The following is a 22,500-nucleotide window of genomic DNA, read 5'->3' on the forward strand; positions in this document are numbered from 1 at the left end:
GACCGACACAAGGGAAGCATGCGATTATCTACACTGAACAGAGAGAGAGAGAGAGAGAGAGAGAGAGAGAGAGAGAGAGAGAGAGAGAGAGAGAGAGAGAGAGAGAGAGAGAGAGAGAGAGAGAGAGAGAGAGAGAGAGAGAGAGAGAGAGAGAGAGAGAGAGAGAGAGAGAGAGAGAGAGAGAGAGAGAGAGTAACAGAAAAAAGATAATTACTACGATGAAGAAGAAGAAGAAGAAGAAGAAGAAGAAGAAGAGAAAGAAAGAAAAGAAGAAATTTAACAACAACAGAAGTACGTGCATAACGAATTGGGAGATATAAACAAGATAAGAAGGAAAGAGAAGCAAGAGGATGACATTAATAACAATAACAAGAGAAATGGTAATAATTATAAGCGTGAACCGTGCTAAATAGATAAAGAATACTGAATAAACGAGATAAAAACGAGAGAATGAAAAAAAAGAAGACATAAGCGATAAGACACGCCAGAGAGAGAGAGAGAGAGAGAGAGAGAGAGAGAGAGAGAGAGAGAGAGAGATCACACGAGGAAGTACACTAACACAATACATCATCAAACAAGAGGAAGGAGGAGGAGTAGGAGGAAGAGGAGGAGGAGGAGGAGGAGCAGGAGGAGGAGCGCAAGAAGATGGTGACGGAGGCGGTGGAGGAGGACACTGCCACCGCATAACATCAACAGCAATAACCAGCGTGGCATATCGAAGGAAAGGCAAAATACAGAGGAAAAACCAATAACGGCTTCAAACAGCATTCCGAAAGAGGCAACAGAGAGGAATATCGAAAAAAAATATACATGGAATACCGGAACATGACAGAGCTAGCGATGAAGAGAGGGAAAACGTAAAAATGGGGGAGGGAGGGAAAGAGAAAGAGAGACAGAGAGAGAGAGAGAGAGAGGATAGAGAAAGAGAGATATATATGATAGGGGAAAAATAACAAAAAAATAAAAAACTAACGGGTCGGGATGCAGGACGCAATTCAAAGATTGATGCAATGCAAATTATTTTAAAAGGAGTGAATTTACGGGCCGGCCTTATATTAGAGCGCCTGTCACATTTATCTGCTTTCCTTTTTAGCTGTTATTATTTTTCATTCGTCAGCTGAAGGGTTATTCAAAAAATGTGGATGTCTGGCTCCTTTCTCTCTCTCTCTCTCTCTCTCTCTCTCTCTCTCTCTCTCTCTTGCTGTGGATTATTAGTGAGGTTGATGATGCTAAAAGCGTACCTTGGTTTCTTTCTTATTTCCTGCCTGTCATTTTTTTTTTGGTCTACTGTTTGTTTTTCCATTTTTTTCCCCAGTGATTGTATTTCTGAAAATGGTCCAAATAAGAGGTTCATGAATCAGGTAAGGTTCCCAAACGAGAGCAACAAGTTATGGATTTATTTCACCGGTTAGGTTTTGTTTCTCTATTTCTATTCTTTTCTGGAGTACCAGGAAGTGAAAAAAAAAGAAAAATAATGAAAAATAAATGGATAAAATGTAATTCTTCAGTGATTTATCGCCGCTCAGCTTATTTCAGTTCATAACTACATCATCCTCTTATTCAGCGGCATAATCAGGGCTCGGTTTGCACGCCGGTTCATTTCGGGATTCGTGAGGTTTCATGGTGGCTGCAGTGGCTTGTCCAGGTCGGTTATCGGACCAACGATTGCCTGTCACGATGGGCGTCCCTCACGGGGCATCCCTCAGCTGCCCGCCGGTTCGTCACTCGGAGGTATGTCCAGTACTGCCTGGTTCGCTGGTTCGCCCACGACCTCCCGCTGACACACCAACAAATAAACGCGGAGAAATAAACACAAGCGAACAAACACACTTTTCCAATAAACAAACTTGTAAACACACACTGCAGCGCGAAAAAATATGTGAAGGGCGAAAAAGTACATAAAAATACAAATAAATTTGATAAAAGCGATAACAAATGCAAAAATAACAGCGGGCATTAAAGACCGAAGCATCAAAACAATAACAATAAAGTCAATAGGAAAAAAGAAAAAAAAAAAAAACTACATGAAACACGAGTGAATGCCCATATACAAAAAAATAATAATGCACAAAAAAGCGGAACATAATGTTCAGTCAGAAAGCAAACAAACAAAAAATAGCTATTATGTCACAATGGCAACAACAACAACAACAAAAACAACAACAACGAAACAACAAGAATAGCAATAGCGACAAGGACGATCAAGCTCCTGGTTAGTGTAACATTAAAGAAAATACGTTGATAAACAATCGACACGCAGCAAGATAAACAAAATAGCTGGGGAGAACATGCAAACGAGAGAGAGAGAGAGAGAGAGAGAGAGAGAGAGAGAGAGAGAGAGAGAGAGAGAGAGAGAGAGAGAACACATGCTGAACACAAACATAGGAATGACGATTACCGAGAAAGGCGTAAACACACACACACACACACACACACACACACACACACACACTGCTACCTACGTAAAAATCTTATGTAATCATTCTTTCTTCCCCACCACTGCCGCCCCCTCTCTCTCTCTCTCTCTCTCTCTCTCTCTCTCTCTCTGGGCCTAACCGGTCAAACGTGCCTCCCTAGATAGTCGTACATCTCTCATTCAACCTCATTGTGTTAACAAAGAGACACTACTTTAACTAATAGAGTGTAATTATGATTTACATGTATAGTTCTCGTGTGTGTGTGTGTGTGTGTGTGTGTGTCGCTCCCTTCGTCACAAAGTAGCAAGTGCGTCACGTAATGCGCATTATAAAGTGAAGCGTATGTTGGGTTTCACTTTTAATTAGCTCAAAACGGGGAGCCTCGACCGGTAATTCCCAGAGTCTCCCCCTAAATATAGTCAGGACGCCCGCCTGTCCCTTTCATCATTATCAATAAAATCATCGCAACACCACCACCACCACCACCACCATCACCACCCAACCAGCCACGCAGCCAGCCCCGGGGCCTCATGATCGCAGCACCGACACCACACACACACACACACACACACACATACACACACACACACACACACGCCACAACCATTTGACACTGATACAATTCCCTGCACCACCACATATCAATACGATTTTTTTTTTCTCTTTTTCCTTCCATCATTCCCACAGGGTTTATTCATTATTATTTTTCCCCACCTCTGTGCCTCTTTCTGTCCCACTCTCCATGTTCCCTACTTTGGCTCACTATCACTGCCACTACCACCACCACCACTACCACCCCTACCACATGAAATGCATAAAGCCAAACGTAACTATGAAAAACAAAACTAAAAAAACAAAAAACAAATATACAGATCTCGTTCTGACGCCATGAATCACTCTGTTAGGCGACGATGCTGCATCAGTTCTGTTGTCAAAAATCAGGGATAGAGGTTGTTGTATCTTTTTTTTATATTTATTTATCCCCATTTTTTTGTACTCCTATTTTTTTCACCCCGTGTGGAAGTCGACCGTGCGGGACACTCGTCGTAAACATCATTAATATCGAAACGGTGCGCGCGTATGTACACACACACACACACACACACACACACACACACACACACACACACACACACACAGGAAGGGAGTGAGAGAAGGAGGGAGGGAGGGAGGAGGAACTATAGGGGAGGGAGAAAATGGAGCGATTTACCCGAGTGGATGAAAACAGAAGGAGCTAATGAGTAAATATATGCACGCATTTTCTCTCTCTCTCTCTCTCTCTCTCTCTCTCTCTCTCTCTCTCTCTCTCTCTCAATAAAAAATACACTAATTAAAGAATAAATGAAGGCACACAACACACCTAAATAAAAGCTAAGAAGTGCTAATAACAGGATTACACTTGCTACTGGAAAAAAGGGCACATTTTTATCTATTAGGCGAGGAATGGGTAAGTGTATGAGCCTGGCTGGAGGAGGAAGGGAAGGGGAGGGAGTGTGTGAAGGGGCAGCGCTCCCCCTTTCCACTTTGCATGAGGGAAGCGACGACAGGGGAGAGATGGAGGGAGGGAAGGAGGAAGGGGCAGGGAGGGACGGAGGGTCACTGCCTCTACATTGCAAAATTGGGGGGAGGGGGTTGGGGTAGGATGGGATGGGGGATGCTGAGTGGTGTATCCAGTCAGCCTTCCTACCATCCCTCCCCCCCCAACTCCCTACCTCTACACTGCAAATCAAGGGATGGGAGGAGGACTGGGGTCGGGGGGGGTGATGTTAGGGGGGGGTCAATCAACCCTACTTTGTTTTCCCCGGAGGAGTGACTCAGTGCTTCCCTTCCCTCCCTATCCCCTCCCCCTTCCTTCCCTTAACCCCCTTTTACTCTTCTCTCTATTACATCACGCGCTGCCATCCCCCCCATCCCCCTACCTCCAAAATCACCCACCTCTCCCTGACCAACTAGCTCCAGCACCTACCTCCCCCCACCCCCCACCCCAAAGCCCCATCACTGGTCTTTTACCCCGAGTGTCTACCCCTACCCGTCCCCTACACCGACCGGCCACCCATCCACGCTCTACTGGTAGTCACCCATCTTCCCTGTCTCATTTCTGTTCATCCTCTTCTTATATACTATACTACTACTACTACTACTAATACTACTACTACTACTACTATCTCTCTCTCTGGAGAACCATACATAAACATACATAATATACAATAAATCCATTGAGCCACATAATCACTAGTAAAAGAACAAAATATGTACAATATCTTAATTTTCTATCATCTACAACATTTCTTTTCGAACTCGAACATCTCACCATAAGAAGATTACACAAAGAAGAGAGATTCGAGAGTTCCAACTTCTAGCTCGTCTGTGCAGTCCCGGTTTGGAAGTATACTGGTTACTGGGACCGAGGCATCGTCCCGCTTTACTCTAGTGTTATCCTTTCCCGGCGTTGCCCTGGGCGTTCTTTCATCGACCAGAGCCCCGAGGGATGGATGGGCAGCTGATTTGGATGGGTCTCAGCTGTCTGCCCTGAGCTGGATATGAATCTACGTACACCAGAATGGGTTTGTATTATCTCTACTACCACATCGACGACGCTCTTCTTCCTTACTATTATTAGCTACCACCACCACCACCACTACTACCACTACCACTATTACTACTACTACTACTACTACTACTACTATTACTGCTATTACTATTACTACTATTACTGCTACTACCACTGTTGCTACTACTACTACTACTACTATTACAGGGACTCTCAGCAGCCTCGCCCAGCTCGTCCGAGTAACGTGGCAGCCACTAATTAAGATTTACCTCCACGTTACGTCCTAATAAAAGGAAAAAGGGAGCGCAATTTAGGCCAAAGGGAAGGGCGGCACATGAGGGGGGTTAAGGGGAGTGTGAGAGGATCAAGGGGTGAGTGGAGGGGCGGTGTGGATAGGGCTGTAAATAGAGAGACAAAGACATGTACTACTACGTAAAAGTTGCCTGAAAATATATATATGGAAGAGAGAGAGAGCGAGAGAGAGAGAGAGAGAGAGAGAGAGAGAGAGAGAGAGAGAGAGAGAGAGAGAGAGAGAGAGAGAGAGAGAGAGAGAGTTGAAAGCTGCCAAAATGCCTCACTCGTCACCGCAACCACCACTACCATCACCACCTCTACACAAGCTAAGGCGTCACAGAAAACTTGTCCCCGACGACTCCAAGTCCCTCCCTCCTTCCCTCCCTTCCTGCCTCGGCCCAAGTCTTGCTAAAATTCTAAGCTAAGACTTGGTGACTCAACTTGCCTCGAGCCCAACCGAGCCAGGCCGAGCGTCCCTGGTGGGGTGGTGGTGGTGGTAGTGGCTGAAGGAGTGGGGAGGGAGACTGTGGTCGGGAGGAGGAAGAGGAGGAGGAAGGTGGTGGTGGTGGTGGTGGTGGTGATGGTGGTGAGGTAAGGAGGGGCGGGGTTGGAACAGAGACGGTGACCACGACTTGCAGCCACCAACAAGAGAGTGAGGCTTTCAGGAGCAACAACAAAAGAAAACAAAGAAAATATAAATAATAAATAAAGCTTCGTGTGTGTTTAGTGAGGGCAGAGTCAGCTTATGAATATATGTGGAGGGAGAAAGAGAAAGAAAGGAGTAGGAGTGAGAGAGAATGAGAGAGTGCGAGAGGAACAGGCGAGCAGCTCCGCCAGTGACAAGCGAGGTTCCACACGCAATTTGGTGTATGGAGGTCCTGGGGCTTTATCGATCGCTTCAAAACGCGTCACTAAGGTCGAATTTGGGGCGGGAATAAAACCGAAACCGACCCGTAGGCGCACGTGCCGCGGACCGTACAGGCGAAGTCCCCGTGCGACCTTTACTGCACGCACGCCCGTACTGGGGCCGGCGTGGGGTTACCGGGCTGGGCCTAATGTTTATCCAAAGTCTTAGTGTCGATTAGGTCGTAAATTCTATAATAAAGTGAAGCCTCATCACCCTAATGGACGCTGAGGCGGCGGCGGCTCGTGGATCAAACAGCATCTGGTCTCTCCAAATCCAAAGAAATGCTTCGACTTGATGATTAATGCGCCAATATACGCCGCGGGTTATTGCATGCGGGCCCGCGTATCTCACGCCGCCACTACGCTGCTCCCTGAATACGTCTCGCACTTAATGAATCTGCATTCGGGATCACGGTGACGGGCGTGCTGCGGCGCCTCGAGGACGCGACCTCCCGTCTGCCTTACTGCCCTTACTGCCTCCTCTCCTCTCCCACCACCACCCCACCCTCGCCCCACTAAGCCACCTATCGCACATCGGTCCAGAGCCATAAATACGCCCCGCGCCAGCATCAATCGCATCATATTCCCAGCACGCGACAAGCAGCGCCACCGCCAACTGTTCACACACGTCGCCGACAAATTTTACTTAATGCGGTGTGTAGTATGTCATTAATTCTTCGCAGGCCAGGCATGCTGCCGACGGGCCGCCCAATAAAGTCCAGGCAGTTCAGGGATAAACCGAGCGAGATGACGACACTTGCGGGGAATGAGGCGAATCTCTGCTTCTAATTTTGTACTGCTACTCCGGAAGTGGCAGTCTTGAGTACGCCACTGGTAACTTTATACTAACTAGGAGAGAGAGAGAGAGAGAGAGAGAGAGAGAGAGAGAGAGAGAGGGTAGTTACGAGGAGTGTTTCATTGGTACATCAACCTTCGCGTTATTGGTACAAAGTTTTTATATGCAAATTTGGGAGGGAACCTTTTTTTCATGTTCCTTTTTTTTTTTTTTTTTGGCGAGCGTGAGGCGGCGTCCCGACCTACATTTCCTTCCACTAACAAAAAAACAAAAAGCGAGAATCAAAGACGCAGAGACATTCACATCATGTTGACATCACAGTGGCACAAAAAAAGAAAAGAAAAAATGGTCTCATATAAATTACAACTACACCCGATGTGCCCTGCAAGATTTTACAGTGTCCTCCTTCCCCAAATACCCACAATCACCATTCACATTCACCACAACACATCCCACCACAGCAGCACGCGTCTCTCTCTCTCTCTCTCTCTCTCTCTCTCTCTCTCTCTCTCTCTCCGGCACAGTATGCAACATCATTATGCGCTACACGACAACCAGTCATCTGCGGCAACCAACAGCTGCGGCCCGCGTCCCCACAGCACTGTATCAAGCTCAGCCCTGCCATCCCCAGCTGCACACCCTACGCCATGCCCCGCTGCGCCCTCTACGCTATACGCCAGACCCGCAGCCTTACTATGTACCCTGGGGCCCTACACACACCAGACACTACGACCGATGCCCCTCTAGCCCCGCAGTCACCAATATCGCCATACAGCATGCCCAGTGGTTCCGTATCCAGCCGGTTTGCCTTCTGTAGCCACCGTCTCACCCGCTCCACTTATTAGCATGTCTGGCCTTTGATGTTTTACAAGCCGTCAGTCCGAGTCAGAGTTACTCCTCCGTCCGAATTACAGCGTTGGGGCCATCCATCGCCAGAAATTCGATTAGGTCCAGTTGTCGGTCACTCGCAGAGGAAAAAGGGCCTTAGGAGCGGCCGCGTTATCGACTGGCTGCCGAGGGAATGGAGGTTGCCGATGAACATGTCGTAATTAATGGCAAGAGTATTTTACTTTTATTTTTTCCTATCTCTCTCTCTCTCTCTCTCTCTCTCTCTCTCTCTCTCTCTCTCTCTCTCTCTCTTCCCTCCCTCCTCCCTCTCGAACGCCGCCACTCTTTCTTTTCAGAGCAAAAGTGTAACATTAAGTTCTCACAGGGGGTGGAAGTTTGGGTGCGGTGGCGGAGTAATTGGAAGTCTTACATACGTTAATATATACTTGCTGCACTGCTGTGTGTGTGTGTGTGTGTGTGTGTGTGTGTCTGGAGGTGAACAATTCGGGTGCTAAGGGAGGGCCTGGGTGGCGGTGCTGCGGGGGTACAGAATATCGATCGTGTAAAGGCAATTTCGGCCACAAGTCGATGCGTTCCCGGCGTGACGAGACTCGGTGGGTGGGTTGGGGGTGATGGGGAGGTGGGGGATGTAGGGTGGGTGGTGGGAGGGAGGCGGAAGGGGGTGTTGGGTTGGTGGAAATGGGGGCTTGGGGACTGGTGGGTTGATGGGTGGTGGGAGGGTAGCATTTTGGGGGGTAAGGGGGTGGTGGTGGTGGTGATAGGGGGGGTAGGGAGTTGGCTAGCAGATGTTTCACGACTGGCGACAATAACCGGACAGGCCACAGAGGCTGAGCTGAGGGTTAGGGACGCCCGTGTCTCAATCCTCTTGGCAAAGACTGGACACACACACACACACACACACACACACACACACACACATACACAGACAGATGGGTAGCAGCCTGCCAGAACCAAAACACAAATGGTCAAAAGCAGACGCAGAACAAGAAATAAACTCAAGTGCCTCTGAGTTACTGGTGCATCCCTGCTCTCATTGGCAAATATACAACGGTGACGCTGGTGGTAGTAGTAGTGGTGGTGGTTGTTGTGGTAATGGTGGTGGTGGTGGTGGCGGTGATGGGTGGGGTAGCGGCGGCGGCGGCGGTGACGGGATGGCCGATGAATGCACGGGGAACGAAAAGAATCTAGTGATCAAACGAGCTGAAGCAAGACGCAATCGACATTTATAATCGACGCATCATCACCATCATCATCATCATCAGCAGCAGCAGCAGCAGTAGTAGTAGTAGTAGTAGTAGTAGTAGTAGTAGTAGTAGTGATTGTGAAAGTATTACTAGAATTCAGAAAGGTAGAGGTACACATAGTAGCGAAGGTCAAATAGTATGATGGAGGAGTGTGCATGTTGCGGTGATGTCGTATGCGTGCATGTGCCTCCGTGTGCTTGCGTGTCGGCACCCATGGCTTGATCTTGGCTTTGTGTGCGTGCCAATGACTGTTCGTGTGGGGGTGTACGTATGTTTGTATGCAGCCAATACTTAGTGCGTCCGTGGGAGAGTAAAAGTGTGTGTGTGTGTGTGTGTGTGTGTGTGTGTGTGTGTGTGTGTGTGTGTGTGTGTGTGTGTGTTCTGCGGAGGAGAGAAATTAAACAATAAATAAATAGCGATGCATATATACGTCAAGGAATCAATGGCGAGGAGTAATAAAGAAGAAGGTGAAACGCCGCCACACAGGCCATTGAGAAAGGAGGGGAGAGGAGGAGGATGAGGAAGCGAAGAGAAGGAAAGAAGGAGGGGAGGCAGGGGAGGGGATGACTAAAAAGAAACAGGAAGGAAGAAAGGAACGCTGAGGGGGCATCCTTTTCCTCCTTCCCACCTTCCTTAGCTTCTCGTCCAAACCTTCGTATGCAAGTCATCTCACCTTTTTCCCTCCCTTCCCTCTCCTCCTTCTCCTTCCCTCCTTTCCCTCCCCTCAGCCACTTTGCCTTCCCTTCCTTGCTCCCCTCCCCGTACCCCTCGAGCACGGGAGCCGCCCTCTACCCTCCTTCCCGAGACTATAAACCTGTGAACGACCCCTATAAAGATACAGCCGAGGCCAGAACCGAACCACCTTCACCTCCTCTGGCCCTCCTCGACCCCTCTATTCTTCCATTTCCTCCATTCCTTCCTTCCTTACTTCTCCCGCTCTTTCTTGTGCCTAATTTATGTCTAGCTTCTATTCTTTTCTTTTGTGTTATTTCTCTTTCCTTACTTTGGTATTTGTATTTATATTCATGTCTTAAGTGTACAGCTCTCTCTCTCTCTCTCTCTCTCTCTCTGCTCCAAACACACTGCTCCCTACTACTCCTTACACTCCCTGCATCTAGCCACCTCCCCCATCCTCATCCCCCCGTGCTCCTTCCCTCCCTTCCTTCCTCCCTTCCTCTCCTACACCGTCCCTCCTCCTGTCCTCTCAGCCCCGGCAACCGGTTACTGCCAAAACCGGTTATGGCAGCTGTCATCAATTCTCAAGTAACCTCCGGTCGGCACTAAGTGAGGCCGATGCTCCTGCTGTGTATGTGCTGCGGGTGGAGCTGTACTGTTCTGCGTTTGAATGTTCGTGGAATTACTGTACATACAACGTGGGTAATTCGTGAAACAGTCAGCAGGCAGTCTTCTCTTCCAACCAAGCCTGCGTGATTCATATCCTCATGCTCCTTCGCCGCTATATCATACTCTATTTTTCTATCTTCTTTTTCTTTTTATTTCGACCGAGATGAAGACAAGAAACAAAGGGCCTTTATTAGGGGTTTAATTATTCGGCAAGATGATTATTGTCTCGCGTCAAGACAATAGAAGTGAGATTTAGCGCTATGGGGTTACATCCTCTTACTGCTGCTCGCCACACACACACACACACATACACACACACACACACACACACACACACGCGCCGGAGTTTCATAAGGTTAAATTATAAAGGAAACTCCCCTGCAGGATGTGGCGCCGTGTGGGTGAGGGAGCCGCGAACTCAAGACTGGCCGCGAGTGTGTGTGTGTGTGTGTGTGTTGCTAGGCTGTGGCGACGACCACCGTGGCCACACCTTGACTGACACACACACACACACACACACACACACACACACACACACACACACACACACTTTTCGTTCCAAATGCCAAACAAAAAAAATAAAAGGCAGTCTTCACACACACACACACACACACACACACACACACACACACACACACACACACACACACACACACACACACACACACACACACACACACACACACACACACACACACACAAACACACACACACACACTCAAGATTTGCGACATGTAACACCTCCTTGCCCCTAAATATTGATCAGCGTCCGTCTGCACGCCCACACACGCCCAAGAGGAAGGGCCGCGCCTCAGCCTACGGCACCCGGCACCCCTACATTACTACATCACCCCCCTTACCCCACGCTGCGCTCTCTCTCTCTCTCTCTCTCTCTCTCTCTCTCTCTCTCTCTCTCTCTCTCTCAGCCGCCTCTCCTTCCCTCCAGTCTCTCCTGACCCACTCCTTCCTCCGCCTTGCTCTCCTTCCAGAATACTTGTGAACACCTACATGTATACGTGGCCTACATGTATACAAGAGCTACGTGTACACAGCTGCTGGAGGAGGAGGAGGAGGAGGAGGAGAAGGAAGATGAGGAGGAGGAGGAGGAGGAGGAGGAGGAGGAGGAGGAGGAGGAGGAGGAGGCGATAGTTTAGCCAGAGATATGCGAGCCACGTCCGTCTGAAGCAGAAGAGCGTGAGGGACAGACAGGCAGGAAGGAAATACTAACCAATACAGCATCATGACGCAGTTTTCTCTGAAGCGGCACCACCACCGCCTGACACCTGATACTGATGACATGCTTGCAACAGCCGGTGCTTTGGCCTGCTATTGTTGTTATTGCTGCTGCTACTCCTATTGCTCTACTGCTAACTCTATCCCCTTCACCCCGCAATGCCCCGAACCACCACCACCACCACCACACCACCCACCATTTACAATACAACCCTCTCATATACTGGCCTACTTCACTCACGGTGTGGTGCAGCTGTATCCTATCCCTTCCCTCCTACTGTATACTGACAAGCCTGCCTGCTGTATCTCCCTTTCTCATACAACGAGCAGCCCTCTAGCCTGTCCTTCCTGCTGAACACACGCTCTGCTGCACCTTCTTCCTGACGTCCGCTACACAACCCCAGTATTCCCGCTAGGTTCAGCTTCAGGGTCTGCTTCACTCGTCAACTGAACTGTTTCTTTTCCCACCCTCTATCTCCCCACGCTATGCCGATATCATCAGTCTGTATCACACTTCCCTCATACACTAAAGGCTTGTTCTACACCCTCCTTGCCTGGATTTCTACATCGTGTACAAGGGAGCTTCTGATGCCTACCGCTACACACCTTGCTCTTGTTCTCCGTCACCCTCTCGAGCTGTTTCTTTCTTCACACGGCGGGTCCATGCGATGAGTGGGTGAACACAGGACACGGGTGAGTCAGAGAGAGAGAGAGAGAGAGAGAGAGAGAGAGAGAGAGAGAGAGAGAGAGAGAGAGAAAGGGTGGAGTGGTGATGAACAATCTTCTGAAAGCGCGTCTCTTTCGTATTTTACCACGCCAAACTTGTTTTTTTGCGTATCACCGGGAGACAAACACTCAATTATTCTTCTACCTCCTCCTCCTCCTCCTCCTCTTCCTTCTCATTTTCATCTTTTCTTTCTTCTCTTTCTCCTACACGTCTTTTTCTCTACTGTTAACTATTTTTTCTCCTTCCGTGACCTTTACTTCATATATGCGTATTTTTTCTCTCTCTGTTTTGACCTGAATGTGGTGTTGCTTCTGTAATGTTTGTATTATTACTTGCATAAAGAATGTTCTCCACAAAAAGGTGGTGAAAAAGTAAAAGTATGTTTAATAGTGAAAGAAAAATAGACATGGTATGGTTGTTATTCTCTCCGTAAATTAAATCATCCTGACAGTGACGAAACATCAATAGAAAATGCACACACACACACACACACACACACACACACACACACACACACACACTACTACTGATCATTGGGACTGCTGTCATTGCTTCACCCCCACCACCCCTGCCTATCTCCTCCCTCCCCACCGTCCCCATCCCTCACCCCCTAACCCTCTTTCAGCCCAACAAATTTAATTTTCTATATTTTCAGCTGCACATAAGCTTTAAATCCCTCGGAAATGCGAAAAATAATTAATGAAACAGCCCGCCGTGGCACACCTAATCAAACAGCGGCAGTGCGCTGTTTAGGGACACAAAATCTCTCACTGCGGACGAGCGCCCCCGAAAAGCAAATAAAAAAGTTTCCCAGTTCTCCTTTATAACAATTCTGTCCAAAGCCCTAAATCGCTCGAAACATCACCAATCATTAAGAGGGAATTAAGAGCCATTAATATAGGCGACACGGCATGGCATTTGGGGTCCATTCTAGTAAGCGGGCCGTGGGAGTGACAGAGGGAGGCAGCGACGGCGGCGATGGTGGAGGTGGGGGGGATGCTACTACTACTACTATCACCACTACTACTACTACTATTACCACCACCTCCACCCACTTCCCCTTAACCCACTGGCTATCCCCCTGCCGCTTCCCTACACCACCCCCCAGGCCGACGTGGGAAAGGGCAGCTGACAAGGTAACAGATGAGAGGTTTCAGATACGCCGCCGGGAGGTTCTGCATCCTGATGACAGAACCACCATCACCACCACCACCACCACCACTAGCCGATGCCACCGATCCGTTTAGAGCCGGAGTGAATACAGTCCGGAACAGCCGCCTCTCCATCCCTCCTCTCCCCTCAGTTTATCTCCCCCTCCCCCGCAACCACTACCCCTATCACCACCACCACTATCACCACCTCCACCACCACCACCACTATCCCCCATCCCTACCAGCTCCGTCCGATAAAACGTCATCCATTGTTATTATTCTTTTTTTCCCTCTCGTTCGGTTGTAAAAAAGAGAAAATCCGATGCGATTAGACACAAAAATACAGCAAATTGATAACCATAATTCCAGGAAGCTCACTTTTGTATTATTCTCTTTTTTTCTCTCTCTTTACTATTTACTTGTATATATTTCGTCATCATCTTCCTTCGATCTCGGCGAGTATGAAAGCAAAGCAATCACGTTCTCAACATTTCACTCACACAAAGGATCCGGTTTCTTCACTAAAGTCATTTCTGAGATCCAAGATTACGTTGCAAAAAAAAAAAAAAAAAAAAAAAGGAAAATAAAAATAAACAAATAAATACAAGATTTCATTGAACCATAAATATAAACATTACGTGATATTTATTATTATCATTACTGGTGTACAGGTTTCACGTGCGTGCTCGCCTCCCTGACGCCCCTTTCTAGCACGTCACTTCCAATTGTTTGTTTATAAGGTTGTGTTGATGTTTGGCCGATAATGATGGATTGGCGTTATGAATCTGTTAATTAATTTCGGGTGTGTTGGAGCCTCGGGCCAGGATGATTTCTATTTTATTTTTTATTTCATGTGTCGATAAAATATATGTATGTGTGGGAATTCTGTCGTGTAGCAGGAGGGTGTACACACATACACACACACACCCACACCCACACACACACACACACACAAATATAGAGATGCATAGAAAGAACACTCACACATACACACGCCAGGCTGCCACGTCATCAACACACACACACACACACACACACACACACACACACACACACACACACAAGCAAGCAAGCAGGCAAACACACAGGCAAACACAAAAACAAACAAACCTCCAACACACATACACACCCATTGCCAACACACACACACACACACACACACACACACACACACACACACACACACACACACACACACACACACACACACACACACAAAACAACACAACCCCTAAACACCTAACAAAAACACACGCACACATGCCCATCACGTCCTAATAATTAATAATGAGTTACAAACATTGGCTTCGTGCTAAAAAAAGGGTGTTGATGATTTTTTGTGGATAAATGGCACCAAAAAATGTCCCTAGCAAATCCAGGGCTTTAGCCTAATTAACACAGCGGCCATGATTGTGATTAATTAACAGTTAATACCAGTTACAAAACATGGCGGTCCTCTGGTGTAGCCCACGATAATAACTAAGCCCCCATACCTATACCCCTCCTCCCCTCTCTTCCCTCTCTCTCACCTCCCCTCCCTCTACTAGCTTACCTCACACCGAGCCGAGGCAAAAGAGAGGGAACTGGATGAAGGGAAAAGAGAAAAGAAAGAGAAAAAAAGCAAGAGAGAGAGAGAAAAAAAAACAACAAGAATGAAGTGAGAGGAAAAGAAAACAAGGGAAAATCAGAAATGAGGAAAGGAGAGAAACGAAATGAATTGAGAGGGAAAGGAAGGAGTAGATGAGGGTGGAAAGAAGAGGGAGAAGAGTTTTGAGGAGAGCAGGGGAGGTGTGCAGGAAATGTTGTGGGACAAGGTGTAGGGGAGGAGGGGCAGAAGGGATGAAGAGGAGGGTGGGGTGAAGGTCTTGAAATGAAGGACGGGGAGGGAAAGGGAACATATGAGAGACGAAAGAAGGAGGAGGAGGAGGAGGAGGAGGAGGAGGAGGAGGAGGAGGAGGAGGAGGAAGACAAAATAAGCGGAGGGAGAGAAAGCAAGCGAGAAGCAAAGAACCAGACAAAAGAGACGACGAAAAAGAAAAACAACGAGGAGGAGGAGGAGGAGGAGGAGGAGGAGGAGGAGAATATAAGAGAAAGGGAGATACAGGTTAGGGGGATAACCGAAGGGAAGTTAGGAGGGGAAGAGAATGAGGAGGAGGAGGAGGAGGAGGAGGAGGAGGAGGAGGAGGAGGAGGAGAGTGGAGAACAGTGGAGGGGAGGGGAGGGGAGGGAAACGGGTCAGTGAGAGAAAATTACCTCAGAATAATTAAAAAAATATTAATTACTACTTCACTTCCGGTCGGGTCTCTCCAAACTGACGGTAATGGCGGACACATGGTAGGGGAGGATCCGTCAGGCGCATTCAGCTGCCCGTGTGGTGGTGGTGGTGGTGGTGGTGTAAATGTGGTGTGTTCTATGTGGTGTACTTATTGATTAATTTGCATGGTGGTTGGGTGACAATGTTGCGGTGATAGCGAGGTGGTGTGGCCATATTGTGCAAGAGTCAATGGTGGTGGTGGTGGCGGCGGTGGTGGTGGTGGTGGAAGCGGTGGTGGTGGTGTGATAGCAAGTGACGGTTGGGCATGTTGGTTTGATAGGAAGGTAATGGTGGTGGTGCTAGTGGTGGTGGTGGTGGTAAGTATGATGGCTGACATGTAGTTATTGTGTGGCTGTGGCATTCATTGTGTTGATGTTGTGTTATATTATTGTATTGCGAAGCTCAATGATGGTTAGGTGTTGTGTTACTGTACAGCCTTTCAGTGGTGGTGTGTTGCGATTACCTTGGTGTTGACGATCGTGTTCTCATTCTCAGTGGTGGTGATTCATAACCAGCCGCAGTGCATACGTGAATATTCGACTGTGCCTCGGGAAGATAAAGATCAAGGTCAAACTTCATACGAAAAGAAAAGAAAAGATAAAAAAAATAAAATAAAAGGACGATCACCCCCAGTCATCCTCTATCCTTCGTCAACTGGCTGCGCTGGGCAAATCTATTTCAACTCCCTCCCTCCATCTATCCACCCCCATCCCACCTGCATCCAATCTACTTTAATTCGAGCAATTCCTTCGTCAATACATCCATCTTGTTCTTGCTCTGTTTATTCTCTCTGTTATTTTTCTATTGTTCAGCTTCTCTCTCTCTCTCTCTCTCTCTCTCTCTCTCTCTCTCTCTCTCTCTCTCTCTCTCTCTCTCTCTCAGGTACAACATAATCACACCTTATTCGTACGTAGTAATACTCTGCAGCAGTCCACAGTGACCGACTATACGTATACTGAAAACATTATTTATCAGATCATCGCTTCAGCTTCCTGGTCTTGGCTCTAATTATCTAACTGGCATTTGAGTTTCATGATAAGCTATTTTTTTTTTATCCCCCCCACCATCTCCGGCCTCCAGTACCCCCGTGGCGGCTACAAGTGACCCGCTGTTCTGTGCCCTTCCTCCTCGTCGTGAGTCACAAGGCTGGTCAAGGATGACTCACAAGGCTCCACTCACGCCGCTGGTGCTGCCCGGGTGGCGTGAATCATTCACTCCCACAAGGGCTTCCTCATGACGCGACGCAGCCCTCAGGTACTCCTCAAGGCTTTCCCTTATGGGTCACTCCGCCGGCTGAGGTGAGAGGGAGCACCGACAACACCAGCAACACCCAGACTACCCTCGAGGTACACACAGGTGCCGTTTACAGAGACGCGCTCGTATGTTTCCAGAGGCGGAGGAACAGCCCGCTTAGTTAACGTGCACAAGCATCATTTACACTGGTGATATCGCGTGTAGCTAGAAGCCGGCCGACAAAAAAATGGCAAAACAAACTCAAGTGTCATTCACAGACCCGCTACTGTGAGGCAGCAGGTGAGAGAACACTGTCTGGAAGTTCATTTACTCTTCACCTCAACACCTCGTAATCGCCCACCGCACAAAAAATAACAGAAAAAGATATGAATTTACCGCACCACCGCGTAATTTGATAAAGCCGCAGTTCCCGATACGAGAAGAGGGAGGAAGGTAGGAGAGGAGGGAGGGGAGAGGAAGAAAGGGAAAACAGAGTCGTCTTAAGATGCGTGTGTGTTGTATCATTATAGAAAATAGCCTTAGAAAATTTGCGTCAAAACCACAATTGTTTATTGACGGAGTGTGAGTCCTTTCCTTCCTTTCCTTGTGGGAGTCTAGTCATACGGTTGTGAAGCAAGTTGTAAGCCTCCCTTCTCTGTGCTCAAACCGGTGACTTCTTTCGTCTTCCCTTCATAGAGAAAATAGCCACGATAATAAAAAATGGGACACTGAACCTTTAGTCAACATTGGGCCTTTGTGTGTGTGTGTGTGTGTGTGTGTGTGTGTGTGTGTGTGTGTGTGTGTGTGTGTGTGTGTGTGTGTGTGTGTGTGTAGTCTTGTTCTCTTGAAAGAGTATTGCACGTTTTCACAACAAATGATTCACGGGAAACCGGCTTCCCTGAGAGACATGAAGTAACATTATCCGGAGGAAATAACACAACCTGAGGGCAGCGGGGCGTCACGCGGCTGTCTGCGTGCGTGTCCCTCGTGCATGGAGTGTAATACAGGCCTGTCCATCACGGCCCTCGTCACACAGCTGCCACAGGAACCCACAGACTTCACTATCATGACTTCATTGGGCATTGTTTAGCCTACCTACAAAGTTTGGTGTGCAGTCTTACTTGCTTTTTAGGCGTGCAGGCTTGCCCGCGCGCAGACGCCCACACACGCGCGCGTACACACACACACACACACACACACACACACACACACACACACGTTCTACTAAAGTTAATGAGCACGTAATCAAAGTAGACGGCTTGGCCGAGGAATGTAGTCTAGGGTACGACTGTTACGGATTTAAACTCTGACATTTGAGGAAAAAAGGGGAATGCTATTTCTCTAACGACAGCAAAGAATACCAAACGTGCCGCACGCAGCAAACACGGCACCCCACTCACCACGAACATAGAGGCGTGCCTTGACAATGCGAGTTACTCATTTTGTATTGAGGAGTTCAATTACACATGAATAATTACTGTCATGGGTTAAACACGAACAAGCTATTGTTATACATTTAAAATCAATGAATACTGAAAGACATTCTGGGAAGATTTGAGGAAAGATGATAGGTAACAATGAGGCCAAAGCCTCAACACACTATGAGTACTTACTCTCTTCTCAGTCAGTTTGTCGCAGCGACGCATCTTGCAGATCTGGTGCGACTTGTCGTTCCTGCATGGAGCACAGTCACCGCAGTTGTCCTTCCGCTGGCACCCGACACAGTCGCCGCAACGTTTTCGCTTTTTCTTGACAGGTTTTTCAGGGGGATCATCCCCAGGCGGGGGCGGTTGCTGAGGAGGTGGGGGCCGAAAACCCCCTTCTGAGCAGGGCACAGAGGGGACAGCACCCAGGCCAGCGGGTGTGTTGTTGTTGTCCGAGTTATTCACGGCAGTGGAGGACACGCTGGACACTTGGCCGCTGTTCTCAGTGCCAGAGACGGAAGCGTCACTCTCAGAACTTTCCAGGGATCCCGCGCGACCCGCACGCTTCACGTTAGAGCGCACAGGTCCCTCTACTCGCAGCTGCGACGAGCTGCTCTCGAAGGACTGTGGCTGCTGTTGCTGTTGAGCTACACTATTGTTGTTGCTGGTGTTACTACTACTGCTGCCACTGCTGCAGGTGCTGCCGCTGGAACCAGTGGGCGGCTGAGTGTTGGGCGACACCTGTGCCGGCGTGGTGGAAGAGGGCACAGGGTCACTGCCTTGTGGAGACTCGAACATACGAATGTGTCGTTCGTCCATCATCTGCTGCTGAATGGTAGGAATCTCGCGAGCCTGCACGGGTGCCGGCACCAGCGGGTAGCGGGCGTGAGGCGAGGGCAGCGTGTTGAACGCCGGAAGAGGTGAAGGCGTGGTGCTGCCCACGCTTCGCTCCGGGCTGAAGGCGTCGAAGGGCGGCAGCTTATGTGGCACAGGATGTTGTGGAGCGACATGAGGGTGTGGATGGCTCGGGGGATAGGAGTCACCGAAGGTGGGGATGGCGTGTGGGTAGTGCGGGATGTGGGCCGTGGATGCTGCGGCCACTGGAGGAGTGTGGGTGAGCACCTGGATGGGGGCGGAGGAGGCTGCTAACGGGTGGAGCCTATGGTCCCCCGCGCGATGGTCCCCTGGGTGGTCGGCTTCCCAGGGGCGGTAGGCGCTATTGCCGTCAACACCCACACGGGAGGACAGGCTGTCGGAAAAACCGTCCCCGAAGAGTAGGTTGTGGGTGTCGAGCAGGCGGCCCGTTAGTCCTTCTCCCAGCTCCATGTCCACCAAACAATTATAGGGCGGGAATGGGCGGGAGGGGGCGTGGGCGGAGTGGGCGGCCTCGGCGTGGGCGTGGCTCACCCCGGGCACCGAGCTCATTCCAACACGGACACTACATCTGCAAAAAGAACCCAAAAAAAGTCGAGTTAGTACATTTCATCGGGACACGCCTCATGCTGGCCTCATGCTGAGGCTGTAAAAAAAAAAAAAAAAAAAAAAGTAACTTGAAAGTAAACCTGGACCTGTTCAAAACCTGATACTCTACACTCGACACAAAATGTTATCATGTATCATGTGACTTTCATTACATCTTACTTTCTCTATCTAACATTTTATACCAGCTGACTTTCACAATAGTACACTCACACCTCACTGCATAATAGTATGCACAAAGTCTTACTGGGTGAGGGCTACCTACCTACTACGTGCTCCCCTGACCCTGTGCTGCACTAAGGAAAGAAGCTAAACAGGCATAACGACATAAAAGTGGAGGCAAATGTGAAGGAGAAAGTGACGGTGAGGGAGCTAGAGGAAAGACCAAAAACGAGAAGGTGAAGCGACACAGACACACCATGAAAAGAACCGACTCTCCGCCCCTTTCCTTCCCCCCGTCCCCGTGCAACCCTACAGGTGATACTCCTCCAGAACAGTCTCCCTAACCCCCCTTTGTCCGACATACACCGCGAAACTACAGGCTACAGGAGTAAGAAACTTAGAAACCTTGCCCTTTCCTTCATTTCTTCCTTTCTTTACACGTCCTTATCAGAGTAAATGCACAAAAAAAAAAAAAAAACACTCATGATCCCTTTTCCTTGAGCACATTCAGGCTATAAACAGTACGAGAATCGCCATTTTTTTTTTCTGGCTCCCGTAAGGCGAAACTGATATCATAACCAAATAACCTCAGACAACAGGACGCAACGTTGGTGGAAGATGTAGGAGGTGAAGGAAGCGAAAAGGACGGGCCTGCGGCAGGCAGGGACGGTAACCTTACGGGAAGGGCGTGACATCTCAATACAGGAATCCACTATACATGTAGCAGTCACTGAGTCCATTAGCCAATGAGGGTCCACACGCACACAAACGGCAATTTCCGGTCAGATAAGCCAGGGTGTGGTGGCGGCGTCGGCAGCACCACTGTAGACAGAAACAGGGCGGCACTCTTTCTCGAGCAGCGTTCTTTCTCTATACTTCTTCTCTTCCTTCTTCAACTACTCCTACAGCAGTACCACCATCGCCATCAGCTCTCCTTGTGGTGACACTGATATTAATTTCAATTTGTTCAATCAAACCATGACTATTACCACCACTACGGCCACGACCTCCAGCCAGCACCATCGTCCCCACCACCGGTCCTCATATCAACTCCACCAATACTACCACCACCATCACTGGCTCCCAAACCTGATCCATGACCACCACCCCATAAAACTATCTATCCACACGACTATTGCCCTAATCTTCCCACTCCGCCGTGCCGCCCCGCCACACCACACGGTCACGCCACCACCGCATTTACCACACCGCCACCACAGCGCGCCCCAGCTCCCGACTCTTGTCACGCAAATGAACCCTAAAACACGAATAAAGTCAATATCAGAAGCATAAAAACAGATGAAACGCAACCAAGCATAAACATATGGGCAAGACGCATCACGAAACTTCAATATAAGGAACAAAGGGAACAAAAAAAGCGTCCTTCAACCTCGACAAGAGCCCAGCACTTCCCCTTAAGACCCATTCAATCACTCCCCAACACTTGACCACAGACACACAGGACAAACATTTCGGCCTGACACGACACACACAGCTAGGGCAAAGAAAGGGAAAAATAGCATCTTAGTTATATATCCGCCAGTTAGGCCCATGGGTGACTAACGGCCAAGGAATATACACAGACTTCCTATGGCACACTTGAAGGCGCCTCCCGAAGGACGTACATGGACAAGGACACGTAAAATCCCTCCTTCAGTACCTATCGAATAAGGATCTCATGGTGGAAGTCTTATAAGAGAGACGTCGACGTTTACGAGCCCCAGGTGACGGATGGCTCTGGTCCTCTCCTGCTGGCACCGAAGGGGGCGTCCAGGGCTAGATAAACTTCCTGAGCAAGGAATGCCACCTGTTGCTGCAGTGTGTGTTGGGGTGAGGGGGCCCTTCTTTCTCCTCCTCCTCCTCCTCCTCTCCTTTCTCCTCTTTACTCTGCGACCAGCACCGAAATCCTGGGTTACTCTTTTTACTCGCCTCTTTAACGCGAAGAGCACAGCGGGAGGCGAGAGTAAGGCGGGATCAGGATGGTGGCGGAGAGCTTGTCCGCCTGCCCGCCCGCCCGCTCCGCCTCTGACCCACTTCACAATCCCACCGTATCAAAGGCACTCTTGGTGTCGCTCCTGCCGAGGAAAGTCAGTGAAAAGTCAACACTCAATCTTATTTTTCCCACTTCTCGAGGTTCACGCGGTTTGAAAATACACTCTTCGTCTTTCTTTCACCATGCTTAGATCTAACTTTTTTTTTACTCTCTTTTCTTTCCCTTAAGAGTCTTAGTCACCGCTGGATCCACCAATACAGTTCCCTGTGTTTTGGAAGGTTACGTAACTTGCCTCACCATATACATAGGGAAGCCAGCGCTGCGAGCACCTCCTCGTTGTCGGCACTCTTAAAGTCGCGTGCTCACCAATCATGGCCGATAAT

The 22,500-nt window shown here is 48.8% G+C and overlaps 1 protein-coding gene across 1 annotated transcript in view; it reads right to left on the reverse strand.

The window, feature by feature from the left end:
• LOC123514607 overlaps positions 1 to 22,500 on the reverse strand; it is a 102,697-nt gene that overhangs the window by 79,883 nt on the left and 314 nt on the right. The window contains exons 1-2 of the mRNA XM_045272576.1: positions 21,785 to 22,500; positions 18,673 to 19,927 (exon numbers count right to left, since the gene is read on the reverse strand). The exon at positions 21,785 to 22,500 is cut by the window's right edge and continues 314 nt beyond it. Of these exons, the coding sequence (XP_045128511.1) occupies positions 18,673 to 19,927; positions 21,785 to 21,804 (1,275 nt within the window). The 5' untranslated portion in view covers positions 21,805 to 22,500. The remainder of the gene's footprint in view (positions 1 to 18,672; positions 19,928 to 21,784) is intronic.

This window comes from Portunus trituberculatus, chromosome 38 (genome assembly GCF_017591435.1).
Source record: "Portunus trituberculatus isolate SZX2019 chromosome 38, ASM1759143v1, whole genome shotgun sequence".
Taxonomy (NCBI): Eukaryota; Metazoa; Arthropoda; class Malacostraca; order Decapoda; family Portunidae; genus Portunus; species Portunus trituberculatus.